The 18,259-nt window shown below is 39.1% G+C and overlaps 2 protein-coding genes and 1 long non-coding RNA gene across 5 annotated transcripts; 1 reads left to right on the top strand and 2 right to left on the bottom strand.

Moving 5' to 3' along the window:
* Nucleotides 1-392: 392 nt before the first annotated feature.
* On the bottom strand, nt 393-6,812 carry LOC115686921 (serine carboxypeptidase-like 13). Its single transcript, XM_030612340.2, has 14 exons — nt 6,489-6,812; nt 6,222-6,367; nt 4,416-4,492; nt 4,047-4,169; nt 3,389-3,491; nt 2,761-2,798; nt 2,559-2,660; nt 2,335-2,421; nt 1,786-1,944; nt 1,530-1,601; nt 1,204-1,322; nt 977-1,090; nt 778-832; nt 393-665 (listed from the first exon to the last, which is right to left on the bottom strand). The coding sequence occupies exons 1-14, from the start codon at nt 6,656-6,658 to the stop codon at nt 582-584; spliced, it is 1,449 nt and encodes a 482-aa protein (XP_030468200.1). The 5' UTR covers nt 6,659-6,812; the 3' UTR covers nt 393-581.
* On the top strand, nt 562-1,526 carry LOC130140152 (uncharacterized). Its single transcript, XR_008818137.1, has 2 exons — nt 562-691; nt 839-1,526. It is a non-coding gene; the product is annotated as an uncharacterized LOC130140152 (long non-coding RNA).
* A 2,476-nt stretch (nt 6,813-9,288) lies between the features above and the next one.
* LOC115686932 (ethanolamine-phosphate cytidylyltransferase-like) lies at nt 9,289-17,097 on the bottom strand. Of its 3 annotated transcripts, none has more exons than XM_056318777.1 (10): nt 16,966-17,097; nt 15,965-16,372; nt 14,858-15,093; nt 13,921-14,063; nt 13,560-13,631; nt 12,603-12,670; nt 12,317-12,437; nt 10,332-10,397; nt 10,129-10,251; nt 9,289-9,662 (listed from the first exon to the last, which is right to left on the bottom strand). In XM_056318777.1, the coding sequence occupies exons 2-10, from the start codon at nt 16,318-16,320 to the stop codon at nt 9,591-9,593; spliced, it is 1,257 nt and encodes a 418-aa protein (XP_056174752.1). In that variant the 5' UTR covers nt 16,321-16,372; nt 16,966-17,097; the 3' UTR covers nt 9,289-9,590. The 3 variants fall into 3 exon arrangements, with proteins under 3 accessions (XP_056174752.1, XP_056174753.1, XP_056174751.1); XM_056318778.1 differs by having other exon boundaries at nt 15,965-16,353; nt 16,966-17,093; XM_056318776.1 differs by lacking the exon at nt 16,966-17,097 and adding an exon at nt 16,725-16,877.
* Nucleotides 17,098-18,259: the final 1,162 nt, after the last annotated feature.

Genomic DNA, 18,259 nt, shown 5'->3' with positions numbered 1-18,259 from the left:
GTATATTAAAATACTGGATCTCTCCCTTTATTTTTGCCCGGGGGGGGGGGTATACACTCTGGCTGTATGCATGTGTCTACTTGCAGGCCCTTTTTTGCCTAGTGTGTTAAAATTATTGGCAACTGTCTGGTTCTGGGAATAATTCAGATGACTTTGTTTCTGATAGTGCACCAAAACTTCTCATTATTTAGAATCTTCTCATAATTTAGGGCTTAGGACTCTTCTGTTGCATATTGAAGTTGCAAAACTAGGAAGTTGCCTCTGTTCCTGCTCGTAGAGTTGACAGCGATGTCAGAAATTGTCTTTTGCAGTAGCATGGAGCATTCTACTTCAAGTGCGTGTGGTATGTGCTCTATTTGTTCAGCTTACTTATGGACCCTTTTGGCCTCATGTTGCGGCAAAGAAACCAACAATCTATTCCGACAATTGCTTGCGAGATCATTCATCAGAGTAGTTTTATTTTCCTCTAATATCAGCAGAAAGGAGCTACAATCATCCCGTCAAAACATGGCGTTGCACGAGAAAAGCAGTGATTGCTAATACTGTTGAGCTCAAAGTGTCTCCTAGGCTTGATATTCCTTTTACAAGGGGTAGTAAGCCATCCATCTATCCACCATGTGAAAACACTCCTTGACCTTGTATTCTGCCGCGAAATGTCCTGCTCCCTGTACGATACACCCCGAGAAGTCAAGTAAGTTCATGTTTGAATGCTTCGTGTGTTTTCAATTGAGCATTATATGACACAAGAAGATTTGAGTGAGGGGGGTTTTTTCTTGCCTTGATCGTGGTGAACGTCAGGCTATAATCATCCTTAAGGTACGTCTTGACGTATCTGCAGAGGAAACATGTCAAAAAGTGCCCCAGTTATTAGGTTACGTTGAGAGAGTATGCTCGTGTACTTCGATATTCTTATGTACGGCACACGGCGCTTGCGTGCATGAGGCCAGGAAATTGAAGAAAAATTTGAAGGACATACCCTGCTGTCTGGCCGTCCACAGACCACACCCTCCAACTCTCATCTAAAGTCAGATTCAGAGCGTTTATCCAGGCTTGAGTACCGATGTGCGGGATTGACATATCATGATCCCCACTGCACCAGAATGACAAATTTATAGACACAGTGAAGTGAAAAAGTAATAGAGGGATTCGAAATCCGAAGGCGTTCTTGATAACGAAACATGAAAAGAAAATGCCATTCGGTACCTGAAGATGAGAGCCCGTACGTTTGCCTTGGTGAGGTTTTTGTGATAATCGACGACGCTGCTAACGACCTTCGTGTAAGCTAATGTCATGTTGCAGTATGGCCAGTAGGTCGTTGTCCCCTGCTCAGCGACATGCATACACATGCATCGGAAATTCCAGCATGTTTAGGTTGGACGCCGGATCATGGCATGGTAAATTTAGAAGTGTTCGATGATGGAACGTGGGCATCAATCGAACTACTGTATTGCTGAGAACGAGTGCGTGCATGCGCGAAGGTGTGTACATGGATGTTTGTTAATGAGAAAGCATCTTATGTTGAGACATACCGGTCGGACATGAAGCGCTTCTTGAACGCTTTTATTGTTCGCCCAAATATAGCAGAGCATGTGGTTGTAGTTCTGATCATCACAAAAGCAGATCAGAAGAAGAAACTAGCCCAGCAATGCTCACAGCAAAGTGAAATGATCCTAACTCATGGTAACCGAATGTACTCGTATTAGTCCTAGATCGATCTGATGCATCTAGCGAGCACGGTATCGCTATTTTTTGTTCGAAATGAGAGAGAGAGAGAGAGAGACGTACACGACACCAGAGTGCGGGCCCATGGAGGGGATGGTCCGTGGACTTGGCCGTGGCATTTTCCCGGAGATATCTTCGGAGGGAAGCGTCGTCTTGTGGATCAGGCAGGGCGTTGCTGCAATCCGGCTCCAGGATGTGGACCGTCAGGATTTGGCTGGTGAGCTGCAAATCACAAGATGCACCACAGAGTTTAAGGGTAAACCGCATAATTTCCTCCATTCCTAGGGAAGATTCACCATTCACCATCCGCCCCCCCTCCCGTTCGTGTTTCGTAATGCAAATTCGATCGCTCCTCCGATCGGAAAGTTAGCCTGACCGGATTTGCGTCCCAACGAACACCAAATTGAACGTTTTAGAATTGAATATCCTTCGTGCAGGGGATTAATTGTAAATTATTTCTTCTGCGTGACAGAAATTGCGAACTTTTCAAATAAAAGGAGGTGTTTTCATGTACGCACACACGGCGAAAGCATGCAAAAACAGTGTATATACGGACATAACATGTCAATTGCTTCTTCTTCTTTTTTGTGTCTTTTAAGGTTTGAGTCATACCTCGTCGATGGCATTTATATCTACGATGCACTGAACATTGTCATCGTCGACGTTCACATAGTCGCCATTGCAGTTTGTTTTGGCCGCCTGGATCACAACATCGCGCACCCCGGTTAGTATCGGCTTTAGCAAAAAGGATCATGCATGTGCCGGATCAACGCACTCGACTCGACTGCGTGATTAACTTCCGTCGATGAGTAGCTGTGGAAACAACATGTTTTTACCTCGTAAAGCTGGTCTGAAATGAGCGCCATCCGGTTAGCATATTCGACTCTCGAGTTATCGTCTATGAATGCATCCGTCACCGGGTTGCTCATCAAGAGACCCTAACGATTCACCACCAAAAGAATTGGATTTAGCTTTCATGAAACAGAAGATTGGTAAGCAGAATCTAAATTGAAATGAAGCTGGCAAAAGGATTCAAACCCTCAAGTTGATAGTTGGCTCATTCCCGGCTGCAATTCCTATATAACATAGACGAAACAAAAGTCATTACCGTGAGCGGGCAGATTTCTGCGTTTAGGCTCCGTTTATTTTGCGGAAAACAAATGATAACGTTTAGCTAAAAATGATCATTTTTATCCCTCGTAAAAATGAACGAATGAAAAATAATGAGCGACTTATCTACAAATTAGAGGTTATGCATTGTTGGTGTCTTAGATTTTTGTGGGTTGGGTTGGGTTGGGTTTGGGTTGGGTGCCGATTTAAGGATGGCTGGTGACATTTTAAAAAAAATAAAGGGAGGATTTAGGTTTTGTTTATTTCACGAAAAATAAATGATTTGTAAAACATTTTTCTAAAAATGATCACTTAGACGGCAATTTATATCTGAACATTTTTGCGGACAATAAAAAGAAATTTTGTTTGTTCATTTTTGCAAGCGATTTGAGCGATTATATTTAGGAGAATATTTATTAAATCATTCATTTTTCGCGGAACAAACGCACCCTTAATGTAAAATTTTAAAAAAAAATACAGAATGACGGTTTTGATTTTTCAGATAAAAATACATGGACTATACAATAAATACATTAAAAAATGATGGATGGCTTACCTTCCAAGATCGTTTCCACGATCATAGGAACAGCCATTCCGGAATAAGAGGTGCCCCCCACGTAGAATTGGTTCTCCAAAAATTGCGTATGATTCACCAACCACTGTGCCATAGCAAGCCCAAGGACGAAAGTGAAAATCACTTCATAAAAAAGGATGATGACACAAACAGTCCGTAAATTTTGATCTAATATGCAATTTGGTCCCTGAACTTTTAATTTGTTCAATGTGATTACTGAACTTTCGCTTAATGTTCAATGTGATGTATGAACTTTTAATTTGTTCAAAGTGGTCTATGGACTTTTGGTACATGGTCAATGTAGTCCCCGAACTATGTGTAAATATTTCAGTGTAGTCCTTGAACTTGATTCAATGGAAGGACTAAATTTGAATATTTTTATATGATTCAGGAACTAAATTGAACATGTATCAAAAGTTGAGAGATGACGTTGAACAAATTAAAAGTTCACGATCATATTACACATTAGGTTAAAGTTCAGGGATTAAAATGAACAAATTAAAAGTTCAAGGACCATATTGCACATTGAGCCAAAATTTATGAACTGTTTGTATCATTTTTCCCTTAAAAAAAATTTCATCAAAATGACAAGGTATTAACGCATAAAAAATGAAAAAAATAGGCAAAATAAGAACCAAACCTTTCGCAAGAATTCGTAGCTTTGTGCCACAAAGGAGTAGTCATCCACATTGTAGCCGTCGGTGGTGGTCGAGTAAGAGAACCCCGTCCCCACGGGTGCATCCAAAAATATGATGTTCATGCCCTAGAAGAAACATGGGAACAACAACAACAACATCGAATTTAGAGATTTGATCGATGTTTCCCGATCGAGGGGTTACTGATACGGACGCCGTCCGTGCTTATATTTCAGAAGGAACTACAATCCCGAGCGATGTCCCTAACTTTGTGTGACCCATCAATCAAAGGGTTCGTCGGAGGAACAAATGCAGTTCGCTTTGTGTGTATGAAGCCGATAATAGATTAGGGAAGTTCGAGGGGTTCTTTGCACCTGGGTCCATGAGAATGGGTTGGGATGGAGACTGGGTAAGCTTCCATTGTAATCTCTGGTCTGAAAATTCAGTGGACCTGTGAAATTGCAGAGAAGAAAGAAGATCATGAGAAAGTTTGATGTTGTTGTTGGAGTTTTTGGTCACAAAGGGATACTCATTTCATTAAGTAACTTTGAAACATCATGACAAAGCAAGGCCCAGTGGATTGAAGGAGGGTAGAGAACCCAATTGGGATGGAGACCCTGATCATCATCACGGGCTTTGGCGGCCCAATCCGCTGCCCGATCACCGGTTATGTTTATTCGGACATAATTAATATAACAATCAATCACATTGATAGACAAAATATAAATATCAAGTAAATATTCGATGTGAATGACTCGTAATATAATAATTTCGATTTACGGTATCTTGCGAAAACCTAAGTTCAAGGGAGTCTCTGTCACCCCACTTAGAGAAACAAATGTGAAACTTCTCAGGTCTCGTGTTATCCGGGACATTCAGGAATAACTAGAAAGGTGTTGGATGTATCGGTCCGTGCAGTGCTCTAATTGACGCGTTAAGTAGCTTGACACCTTCTCTCGCCAACAAAAAACTTAGTTTAGACACCTTAAAAATCGGTCCAAAAATGGCAATCTTTTCTGTACTTTCTCTACCAACCTTTCAACCAAGTGCTGGTTGTTGTACTGAGAAAAGACAGCGCTGCCTGACTTCTGGTGGTTTCTTCCTTAAGCACAACAAAATTACATGGTCAAGTAGAAATACTATAGACAGAGTTTGCTCGCAATAATGGCATACGCATTGAGCCTCTACGTCAAATCTACGTTTAAATAGTCAAATCCAATCAATTTCATGCACCAACGTGATTTATGTGAATTTAAATTTATGTGCCGGGTCGACACCGTGTGCCTGTCAAATAGGATGGATCGAGTAGACATACTAAATGACGCATTCGGTAGTATACACATCGGTATACTAAACATGCCGAGTGCACACATCCAAATACATACGAATCATTGAACTTCTGGTGAATTCCACCAACCCATCAAATTCATGGTTTAGATGAACTTAGGATTCGTAGACCAGGTTGGGGGTCCAGGGTTTTCAAAATTCATGGTCAACTATACATTTTGACTTATGGATAATATACGGTGATGTACGGGAACATTTTTAAATATGGCTGTCCCTTTCTCTCGGAGCAAATATTCACTTCTTCCTTTTTATCTGTTTTGGGCCACCAGCCAACGGTTGTGTATTTTTCCCGATATTTAAGCTATTCTAAATTGGTACGCTCATATCATATTTATTATAAAATAATCTGTATATCACAAAAAATTCTTGAACTATTATACACGTACTACATTTATCCAAATCACTTGACTCGCCGACAAGAGAGCCAACTTCAGTGTAATTTAATGTACGCTCGCACGGTTACACACGATTCTCTCCTTAAATTATGTTCGTCAGGCAAAGAACGGTTCGGCTCAAAATCTAGTTATCCTGACAAAAACTTATGCTATGAATAATGTGGCAATTTTCTATTGGCTGTTTAAATAAGCCAACCTTTTTAAACTCAATTGGCTCCGTTTGTGGCGCTACCCAATCGAAACTTGCCACGTCACTCAGTAAGGAGATTTTAATGAGATTTTCAATTTACATCTAGCATTTTCATGAACACGTGCACCATGACATTTTCCTTTGTAGTCAATGTAGTATTTCGTAGACTAAGTGTCGAATTGCGGGAACAACTTGGTTTTATTCACGAGCATGGTTCGATCGGAGAGGGAGAGAGAGAGCGCGCGCACCGTTTTCGAAGAAGAAACCGCCGAGGCTGGAGCAGCCGGGGCCGCCTTCGATCCAGAGAAGAAGCGGGTCTTCGGAAGGATTCCTGTCCGACTCCACGAAATAGTAAAACAGCTGCACTACCTCGTCCTCCCCTACTCCCACATACCTGCACACACACACACACACAAACCCCACACCACAATGAACTCATCCGTTTACTGTTCATGGGAATTCGGGGAAACAAGAACGAAGAGCGAGAGCGAGAAAATCTGCGATCTGCAGCTCACCCGGTTTCGAGCGAGAACGGAAGTTCGCCGGAGTACCCGGGCAGGGTCTTGACGATGACCGAGCAGGAAGCGAGGGAAGCCGCAGTGGCGGCGAGGAGCAGGACGAGCGAGGCGAGAGGCGGCATGGCCATACTCCTGGCGGTGTGAGAACTGCGGGAGACCGTGACCATCTATTTGCCCCAGAAGACTAGACAGACAGAGACAGATAGGGAAACAGCAAAAGAAGAAGAAGAGGAAGAAGAAGAAGAAGAAGAAGAAGTGCGAGCGATGGGATCACTTCGTCTGAGTGAGAAAGCGAAGGTGCAGGAGGAGATAAATGGTGGCGGGGCGTGCGGAGAAGGAAAGGCAAGCGAACGTCCCCGAACTAAACATCCAAAAGCAGCAGCGTCCAAGGCAGCAGAGGTAGATGGGGAGAGCGAAGGCCTCGTACCCGCAGGTCAACGAACGATGGTGACCGCCTGTGGTCTCCGACCGGATCTGTGTCCCCATCTAACTTCGTGCTGAGAACATCGGACGGGAGCTAATTTTCGTGTGCAAGAAATACAGAGCAAGGGTTCCACGTGTTGCATGCATGTGTTGAATTATTTCACGTGTGCAAATATCATGTAAATTGGTTAGTCGAGGCCGATCCATTGCATAATGATTTTGTTATTAGTTGCGAGGTGAAGGTTTTAAATCTTTTCTCATCTTTTAATTAGGTTAATATCACGAAAGACCCCGTACTGATACACCCGTGATAAATTTACCTAAAACTAATTTTTTTTTACCGCCCACAACCCAAAACTGCTACGACAGTGATAAATTTGCCTCAAGCTAATTTTTTGACAATAAAAAATCCCGAACTGATACTCTTATGACAAATTTATCCTCTATTATTGGATTAATACCACGAAAAATCACAAACCGGTACACTTATGGCACACGGGGGTAAACCTAAAACCGGTACACCTGTCAACTCCCATGTGTCATCTAACTCAACAATTTAATATTAAAATTTAACATAAACTAACGGAGGGTAAATTTATCACGATTTTTATGGTCAAAAAATTAGTTTGGAGTAAATTAGTCACGGGTGTACCGGTTTGGGGTTTTTCGTGATATTAAACCTATTTTTTTACTTGTAATTATCTATATTTCAGTATCTAATTTAAATTTATTCCGTGGGCTCTCTTATGATTTTATCTCTCAATTTGAGCTTGTAATAAGGAAACAAAGAAGTCAAATACAGAAAAAAAGAAGAAAAAAAACATAGAGTCAAAAATGAAAACGGTTGAGAACTCAAAAAAACAGAAAGTCTTGCGGCTCACCATTCTATGGATCGACGGTCATGCTAGCCGCTACACAAAAGATGGAACTTTTGGTGGAGGGGATCGTATCCTGACATCATTTTTTTTATTCGATTTCTTTCGCCAGAGATCATCCGCTCTATCTAATTTTGGTTCTACCCTTAGGCTTCCTTTGGCACATGAATGGATTAGGTGCACTAAGAAGTTTGGTTGTACGATGCACTATCGGTACTTATCGGGTTACTCACAAAATTGGTTGTGTCGGTAATTCACGGACATTAAAGAAAAGTTACTTACGCAGAATGATCAAACTTTCATTTAGTTGAGGACAGAATGGATTAGGTGTACCAAGAAGTTTGGTTGTACAATAAACTATATGTATATATCGGGTTAATTTCTAACGATGGAAGCAGAACATACGCGCGATCAGAGAAGAGCATCACGGCGAACTAAGAAAAAAATAAAGAAAAAAACTAGATGAAAATAATAAAATACTTCTAAATTAAATCAGGAGAGAATTTCAATTCGAATTTTTTCTTTCCGTTCATAAGAAAACTTTGAATTTCGTTCATTGCCAATATGTTCCCAATATGTTCCTCAAGTAGTAATATCTCTCATCTTGTTGTAAGTAACGTTTGGAACGTAACTTTCAATTTCATGAAGAAACTTTCTTGTCCGTACAACGTCTTTCTAATTTGTATTATACCTTTCTCTTGCTTAAGTTACCTTTCCTTCTATAAAACCATATTTGTCGTGCTGCAAATCATAAATACAGTTTGCATTATACTTTTTTCAGTTTGGAATGTAAAGGAATTTTTTAGAAAAGCCCGAACCTCTTAAGCTGTTTGTTTGAAAAAAAAAACTGTTTTTGAAAAATTATTTTTCGATTTTCCAACGGAAAATATCAGCCAAAAAGTTTTCCATGGACTAAAACTAACAAGCTTAGATTGGGAATAATAACTTCCCCTCCTGGCAAAAAAGAAATCACCTACAATAAACCACGAAACAAATGAAAACACTATTTTTCTAGAAAATGATTTTCATGGATAATATTTTCCTTTATCATGAAATTTTCGATAAAACAAATGCACCCAAACATTCATTTCCGGATCCCATTATAGTGATTAATCAATTTGTTCACAGTACAATCCAAAAGAGGGTTGTAAAACTTGTGCTCCAACCTTTTACATGGCAAACTTAGCAACATCTGAACAGTACGAAAGTGAACAAGCATCTAAAAAGTACCACCATATAACTATAAGCATCCAATTCTTAGCTCTAGAGTTTTGGAAGGTCAAATTCAGCTCATACAACATGTACCAAAGTGAATAAGCATCTAAGAAGTACCACTGATATTTAGAACATCATAAATATAACTCAACCTTCACGATAAAATACATATCACTCAAGATCATTCTAGATTGCAATAACCTCTCGAAAAATAGCGGGCACCCCACCCACAAAATTGCATCAGACTTGGAATATAACAAGAACCATTTGTAGGACTGAAGGAGTGACCATGAATATGCAAAATGAATTATCAGATCAATTTGATATGTTGTCTCTGCTCTGAATATTGTTACAACAAGATGAACAAACACTGAAGATTGAAGTGCGGACAAAAGTTAAATGTTGTATAGTCTTCTATTCTCCTATCATCTAGGTACGTGTTGATTGCATCTCTTCATCTTTGGGTACACAAATCTAGATATGTGCTAACTACATCTCTCATCTTTAATAACAATAGGCATCCTTAAAATGGTTAAGGTTGGCAGGTGTGGACAACTGAACTAACCACCAAAATCGATAATCCAAGCTAATCGCCTGATACATACTTCTTCTCTGCATAATATTTCCTCTCACTCTGTGCCTTCTTCGCATTGCGTTTCTAGAAAAGAAAGGTTGGCTACATTAGTACTCTAAAAGATTAAACACAAAAGTATGTGAACTGAACAGAGCAGTAAAGCACCAGCTACGATTACATTGTATTTACCCAATCTTATTAGCGAGCTCCCGAATATAGTGACTTGACATATATTCAATAGCAGTAACCCTCTTAAGAATTTTAGGTGCCAGTTAGTGATATAATGATTCTCTGTTCGCTATCCTAAACCATTCTTGCCAAATTAATATCCCATGGCAGTAGAACTACTCCCTACTCTAACAGATAATTTAGCCTTACGTAGACAGGATTTCATTTTCCTGGTAAGTACATATAGGAACAGAAAGGGGGACAAAATTTGGCAAGGCAGGGATATCGAACACAATATCTACGAAAATAGTGGAGCCAAGAGTGATTGAACATTGCATGTATACATTGCATGCAAAGAGAACAATAAGATTGGAGAGCATACCAAGTAAGCCTCATGATTTGCAACAATTCTTTGGGCTATCGAAGAAGTAATTATGCTATTTGGGCTCTCAAGCAACTGAAAAATTCCCATTGACTTAGGGACAGCATATGGATCAATTCCAACCTGCATAACGCAAGACAAGTCCGCTTCAATAATGAATCTAATGCATAGGTTGGAAACGAAAAGGGGACATAACAACTTACAGGAGACAAAGGATTGGACTCAGCAATTGTGCCATGCACAACCAAGGATATATTGAATGTTGTTATCTGATCAGGTTAAAATATTAGGAGGGACATGAAACAAAGGAAACATGAATCCTACTGTATCATGAATTAATAGTTCTCAACTAAGTTGCGTAATCATGGAAGATTGCATTTTTCACTACCACAAAAAAAAAACTTTGCAACTATAATTATAAATACATCATGTGAAATCCAGAGTCTTTTGCTTTCGGGTCTGATTCTCATTTTGGACTTGATAAAACCCATGTTCCAACTCAATGCAGAACAAACTTCTTAGCCCATAATTCAAATGAAGAATTACTTCTTTGAGAAAATATCTCTTGAGTAGACTTATACATCAAACGATTCTAAAACTTCCAAAAGCTCCAATTATTTTGACATAAGAAAATATCAAGGATTCTGAACCCTTTATTAATTTGAACTAGTGAACACAAGCAGTTCCAAAGCTACAGCATTCAGCAGCCAACTGGGGTGACTATATCATCAACCAAAGCACCAAGTAGGATATGGCTCATAAAGTGAAGAGGAAAAGCACTTGAACAGAAAAAATTACGATTATAGTGCACTGATAACAATAATACGGACCAAATCACAACAATATACTATTGACGTATGGTACACATTATTGAAGCTAATGTTATACTCTCTTTCTACGTTCCGATATGCTGGAATAAGCCAACTCGTTCACAAATCATAATGTTATACTCTTTTACGTTCAAATGTGCTGGAATAAGCCAACTCATTCACAAGTCATATAGTAGATAAGATGGTGCTTGACATTGAGAGTTGAGCCATTGAAGTGATAAAATTGCGACAATTGTGTTACAACAGATTTCGGTTTTGGGCTATTTTTACTTATTAGTTACTTGAACAGAGAGCCCAAGTAGATAAAGATAAGAATGATTTTTTAGTGAAACGGTGAACCATGCACATCCGATGAAGATGTAGATGAGTTAAAAAAGACAAAATTCCTTTTAATATGTTGAAGTGGCCCCAAAAATTTCAGAACTCTATGACAATATGTTCTCTCTCCCAAAATTGAGGAAACTCGAAACCTTCACTAAAGGTTATGGACATTGCCAAGTCAACAAACACATTATCTAAACTAGCCTAAATGGGGCTAATCCTTGCGCCTCACTTTCATGTCATTAACTGAGTTCAAAAAATAGAATGGAGAATTATCTTTTTTTACTCATTTTTTAATTTCTAATATTCATTATTATAGTCCATTAGCTCTATTTCATGCTTCTCTGAGTGGTGGTCAAATTATCTTGACTCTTGAGTTTGGGTTTGTAGCTAAACTACTTCATGGATAACCGTTCATAACGTATCAAATCAATTATGGTCTTGTCCAAAGTACATTAACACTCTTCATAGGATTAAATGATTTATTTACTTTGAAAATCTTTCGTCTTAAAGATTCCATTTTATGATCCTCCCACCGATCTTAGAGAAAAGTGATTATGACTACCTAGACTAAAAGCCACTAAGTACAACTAGATTCTTGTTCACTACTCCAAAAGTATGTTCGATTCGGATGTTCAGGACTGGTGGATTGATAATATTCAAAGAGGTTGTAGTCATCACCAACAAAATTTATTAAGGACTTCAGGACTGGCAGAGTAAAATTCAGAGAGGTTTCAGTCATCACCAACAAAAGCTATCGATGGAGTCCACAAAGAACAGAGTAAATTCGAAGATGTCAAAGTCATCACCAAAAAAAGTTATTTGTTATCGCAACATTGTCAATGCTAAAGTGCAGGTAGGATCCTCAATTTGAACATTCAACTGACTAAAGCGTCAACTTTTGCAACATTTATATTTCTTTTACCCACTTAAAATAGAGAGAAGAAACTACGAATAACTGAAAGAAATATAAAAAATACGCAATTAAAGGATAATCTAATGGAAATTGGGCATACATAGAAGAATATTTTACATACCATGTCCTTTGAGACCTCCCAAGGTGCACCTATGATGACTTCATCAACATAACGACAAGCTAGAACACTGAGACTGCGCTCATGCAAATGCATGATCGGGTGGTGTTTCCCTCTGTGTTCACTGGATAAAAAAAAGCGAAACCTTTTAATTGACTCCCCACATATCACTTATTGCAGAATGTACTAAATTGCATAATGTTCCTCAAATAGCTAATATTAAAAGAAATAAAGGCCATTGTTTAGGTGCTAATTGAATTAATGGTAACAAAAGTCAAGCATATGGTACCTCACAGTGTGGTCAGTATGGAGACCAACTAAGAGAAAGTCCCCGAGTTGTCTGGCTCTCTTCAAGATCTGAGCAAGAATGTATGAGATATAAATGACTTGGTTCCAGGTATAACAAAACAGAATACAATTTACAAACTTCAATGGAGCTTGGAATTGCCAGACCAAGCGTACGAATTGTCACATCAAGGCCAGTGGATGCGATCTGACAGCATTCAATCTTTAAACCCCAATTTTTCACCCTTGAGTCTGATTTGATTTGCATAAATCATCATGACTGTTCTGCTTAAACGCCAGTCATGATCAACAAGGGAATTGACCATAAATTACAAAAGAAGAAAAGAATGTTTATATTTTCTCGTTTTTGGCGAAGAAAAAGAATGTTTAGCTAACCACATTCAGGTTGACCAAAATCATGAACTTTAAAGAGATTAGATCAAGGCCAAAGTACCAGGTAAAACATATTCGAATACCCATATTATATGGAACACCGATGTTGATGCTTCATCGTGTTCAGTTAATCCATATTTTTTCACTCAACTTCTATGACATCACCTTGATCAACAAAAAAGTGGAAAAGATCATTGGAATGCACAAAAATAGCAGCAAAATTAAAATTTAAACATCTTTTATGGCCATTCTTTCTAATATCGACATAAATAGAGAAAACTAGAAGATTCTGAGTTTGATTCCTGTACTAGGATGTGCATGGTAAGCAGAAAAGCTAGTCCAGGCTTACGTGAGGGGAGAATGGCCAAGGTCCTCCCGAGCTTATCGCGGAGGTGAATCCCACAGTAACTCTATCTTGGAAGTGTTCTTGATACAATTTTTATTCTTTTTTTTTTTTAAGGAAGCAATTCCTTGCTGTAGTTTAGTCAAAATTTCAGTTGGTAATATGTGGGGTATAAACGACAACACTAAACAGGAGCACTAGTATAAGCATAACATTCCAAATTACCTCAACATGTCCAGCATGAAAGAGATCAAATGCACCGTCGATGTAAACAATACGAGCATTTGTACTGGGACCCTGAGGTGTAAAAGATACCAGCATCAAAAGATAGAAAGCAAATCTCATTGCATGCTAGCTTCATAACCACCAGCATTGCAACAGAACTTTTGCAAGTTGAACTGAAAGAGAATTCTACCAATTAGATTGACAGTTAAAGGGTTAAGCATTGATTTTAATGTAGGGTGGAATATTGACTATCGGAGACATCACACGTATTGCCGAGCCTGGGCAGAACAAGGAGGTGAAATAGACTTGGAAAGTCTATAAGGAAATAGAATAATCTGATTCACAAAGAAATGGCCCTTACCTCTCCATTCGAAAATTGTACTATGCGGCGGGATGTTGGTAGAAATTGGGAAATGTGGGCATCCTCTGATATAGATTCATGGTGCTCTCCGTTTAAAGAAGAATTGTCGCGTTCTGTATCCTTTAAAGATAAAAGAATCCTTCCTACAAGTGAACAGTTAGCTTGCATTAAAAAAGAGAGATAAGAAATAACAAGTACGAATTCTGAAACTAGAAAAGGGACAATGAGCAGAAGCAGAAGAGGATAATTTGAACAAAGAAAGAGTATCCAAATTATCTTTCTCTTGTCATAAACCTGCATGTAATGATATTTTGTTGCGGCTAGACAAGAAGGGAAGTGTTGCTTGCTGATATGTCATTCAAGATATTCAAAATGATGCTCATCAATGCTCGACGTCCTCATCTTAGGATGCTTTGACTATGGCAAATATTACGTCATTCAAGGCCTCAACGCTTATCCATTTTAAGGGTTTTGAATGTCGAATCTCCAACCTTCAGTTAGACTTATCGCTCATGTGATGTTTCGAATAGATTCAAAGGATGCATAAAAAATAGAATAATTCCTAACTCACTTTACCACGTATAGAGGACTATGTAGTGAATTTACAATTGAGGTTTGCCCTCGGCAGCTACCAAAGTCTCTCCCTCATCTCTCTCTCTCTCCACCCGCTTTTTACTCTCGTTTCCAGCATATAAACAATTGCAACTTGCTAAGTTGTATCATGACGGTGACAAATTACAAGCAAAGGTTCTCGTGTTACAAAAGCCAAAGAACCTAATTCTGCTCTCTAGCATTATCATTTGCTAATATATTGCTACTTATGCATTGAAATTTTAGCATAAAATGAGTAACCATGGTTAGGAAACACCATGTATTTCATCTTAAAAGAGCACTTCCTTTCAATAATGCCGGGAGAAAGATTAAGCAGATATAGTACCTACAATATCTGTGCTGGAGACACCTTCAGTGCGTTTGATCTGCTTGTAACGTCCGGCTTTCTTTGCCAAGGCATAAGCATCTGTTCCATCTGGGAGCAGGCAAGGGTCATCGCCATGGATAATGTAGTCAATTTTATGCTCATTAAAAAGACTCTTCATAAACTGCTCTGTTATTGCATAAGGAGCATTTGGTATAACTTCATCCACCCACTTCAACCCGCTAACAAGTGCAAGCCTAGAAACATCATGATTAGACAAGAATAATTTCAAGATTACAAGAGAATGAGCTCCATACTACTACCAAACAGACCAATCTGTTGACTGCGTGACACCTAATTATCTACGAGCATAAATTATAGCCAATTGCACCACAGATATGTCCATGGAAGTATGTAAATGATAAATGAATGCACAAGATGAAACTCTCAAATTGTAGATGTCCTTCAGGGCTATAAACTTTACTAATGGCCAATCGAGCACCTCCAACGCTCCAATTTTTCTATTACATTTCAGGAATCACCGGAAGAGAGAAAAAGTTTCAGTAGAAAAACAAGAGTACGGGGGAAAATTTTGAAGAAGATAGATAAGAAAGAACCACAGAAGAGGAAAATTTCACCATCTCAGCCCCCTATATCACTCATACCAAAAACTGATTCGCTTTAAGAATAGTTTTTCATATTAGTACAAGGGTGGGGTAGGTCAACCAGCACTAGGGATCTCCACAAGGGTCCTACGTCCTCCGAAAAATGTCCGGTTGCATTACCCGCGACCCGAAGGTCTGAGATTGGCAAGCCAGTCACCAAATCCCACGATGCTAGGAGTTGAGAAGTCTTTCTACACGAGATATGCCGCAGCTAGGCAACGCAACACGAGCTGTTCGGCGGTTCGCTCACAGCGTGAATCAAACTCATGACCTCATGGAAGACAAGGAAACCCCTTTACCACTAGACCAACTACCATGGTGGTAATATGTTATCTATATTTAATCAGCAAAAATTCAGAACAGAAACAATTGAAAAAACAGCAAATCTGATCAGAGTATGGCATAGGAGTAAGGTCAACAACACATGTTCAAGTAAGGTCAATAACTCTGAGTGAACAAGTACCTCTCTTCCATGGACAAAACTGGGGGACCCTTATTGGCTATGATCTCCTCGTCGCTGACAACTCCCACCACCAATTCATCCCCCAAGGCCTTTGCTTGCCTCAAGGCATTAGCATGTCCATAATGCATCAGATCAAAGCATCCGTCCATGTAAACACGAACGCGCTTCTTCCCGCGCTTCTTCTTGTGGAAAATGCCCACATCCGACCACAAATATGGCAATGACGGAACCCCGATGCCTCCGAAATAGCTTGTAGACAAGCCAAGCATAGCCGCTGTCAGCATGAGTCCACCAAAAAGATGTGGGTGGTAATACACTCCATCCCATATCCAGCTGTTTAGGCTACCATGCTCCATCTGATTGATCAAGAGCAATGACTCTTGTGCTGACTGAGAGGAGACACAAACCCTGAAAAGAATTACAAATTTAAAAATACATACATACGTAATCAGATGTGCGTAACTTCATCCATAGATGCAGAGATCAAAACAGAAGATAATGAGAACGCCAGACCCGCAAGGCAAATTTTCTTGCTTTTATTATAATCGAGGGATCAAATTTCCCAACCCCCGTGGTCAACGAGAGATCCCAGAACAGAAATTCAAGTTGAAAGTCCAGACGATGCCCTAAAAACCCAGCTACAAAGAGAACGATCCAAAGGGATCATCAAGAACGACGATGAAACGGGGAATCCAAATGCAGAGATGCCCGTGAAGCTCACGACCCAAATTCGAACAACACCTCGCGAAACGGACATTACCCAGCAAGGGTGCAGAGGTGATTAGCACGACGACAAGCGAGGACAACGAAGGCACGGACGGCACACGGCTAGAATCCGACAAGTCTCGTGAAAATGAACGGGGAGACACGGGGAATGCAAGAGAGAAGGGGCCTTCGGAAGCATCGCCCACCCCCTCCCTCCCTCCCTCCGAATCGGGATCCGTGGGAAGATGGCGGAAGGGTGGTGGAAGAAAGTGTGTCAGAGATCGAATCTCTCTCACCTTTCTTGCTGCTCTTTCCTCCTTGTCGACCACCTTTTCTCTCCTGATTCGTGTTTGTGTCTCCTCTCTCTCTCTCTCTCTCCTGAACAATCTCTTTGCTTTTTGAGAGAGAAATCTCTCTCTCTCTCTCTATCATGCGAAGAGGCTGAGCCCTTCAAGGAAGGAAACGCCGGTCTTGGTAAATATTTTCCACTCATTTTCTTTCCACCATCGTTTTTCCAAAAAAAAAAAAAAACCGTAGAGGAGATATTTTAAATACGGGAAAATTTCAAATAAAGACATGAAGTATCCTCATTTTCTCAAAAAAAAGTTCAAAATGAATTTTATTTCAAATAATGGCATGCAGTAACCGTGATAGTTTCAAATAAAGGCGTTTAGAATTTTCCTTTTTAAATACAACCCCGTTCATTTTTATTTTCTAAGACAACCCACATCCATTGTTATAGATTTCGACGGTTCATCAATTCTTTAAGTTATAATGACTCGATCAATAATGATAAAGATGAATAGTGTAAAAATATATATATATACACGAGCCGCGTATCATATGAATATCGATTTTTTCAGTAATTTGCTCTTTCCGATAGTTCCCTGATGCTCACATTTTTCTAAAGTCCAAATTTTCTTTTCCTTTTCTAAGTTTTCGTTAGGTAAAACTACGAAAAAACGAAAAAAAAGAAAAGAAAAAGAAATTGTAAACACTATATTCTCTCGGTACCATTTCAAGACGGGAAAATACATTGGATTTTGGTTGACTGCTCCACATTCTTACACTATAAAAATTTTCTATATGATCTGTTAAATATTTCAAAAAATAATATTATGCTTATTAAAATTGATTGACGAAATTGGTATCTATGATGATATGTCAGATTTTTATCAAGAGTTGAATATCACCAAATTTTTAAAAAAAATAGTCGCTCATGGTGTACCCCATAATTTATTTAATTGATTCTGTAGACTAATTTGTGTACATTAAAGGTGATGATTAAGAATTTGATGATGTGACGTGTTTAGGAATTTAGTTTGATTTTCTTTTTTAGTTTGAAAATGAGTTAAAGTTGTTGGATACTCTCAAGGACTCCACTTTTTGTATTTATCTTAGATACGCAGTCTATATAATAAAGCCAATTCTCAATTTTTTCCGGTTTGCGAATTTCAAAAGCAAATTTAAATACTTTTAACCTTGAATTTCATTGTTAAATAGATCAATTCAACATCCATAATTTATTCAATGAGAAAAAGGACTATGGTTGGTACTCCACAAATAAAAATGTTTATACAACGACAATCG

Source organism: Syzygium oleosum, unplaced genomic scaffold (assembly GCF_021117445.2).
Source record: "Syzygium oleosum isolate NSW1041296 unplaced genomic scaffold, Sole_v2.1 Sole_v2.16, whole genome shotgun sequence".
Lineage (NCBI taxonomy): Eukaryota > Viridiplantae > Streptophyta > Magnoliopsida > Myrtales > Myrtaceae > Syzygium > Syzygium oleosum.
Note: the sequence above shows the minus strand (reverse complement) of the source record. Positions and strands in the feature narration are given on the sequence as shown.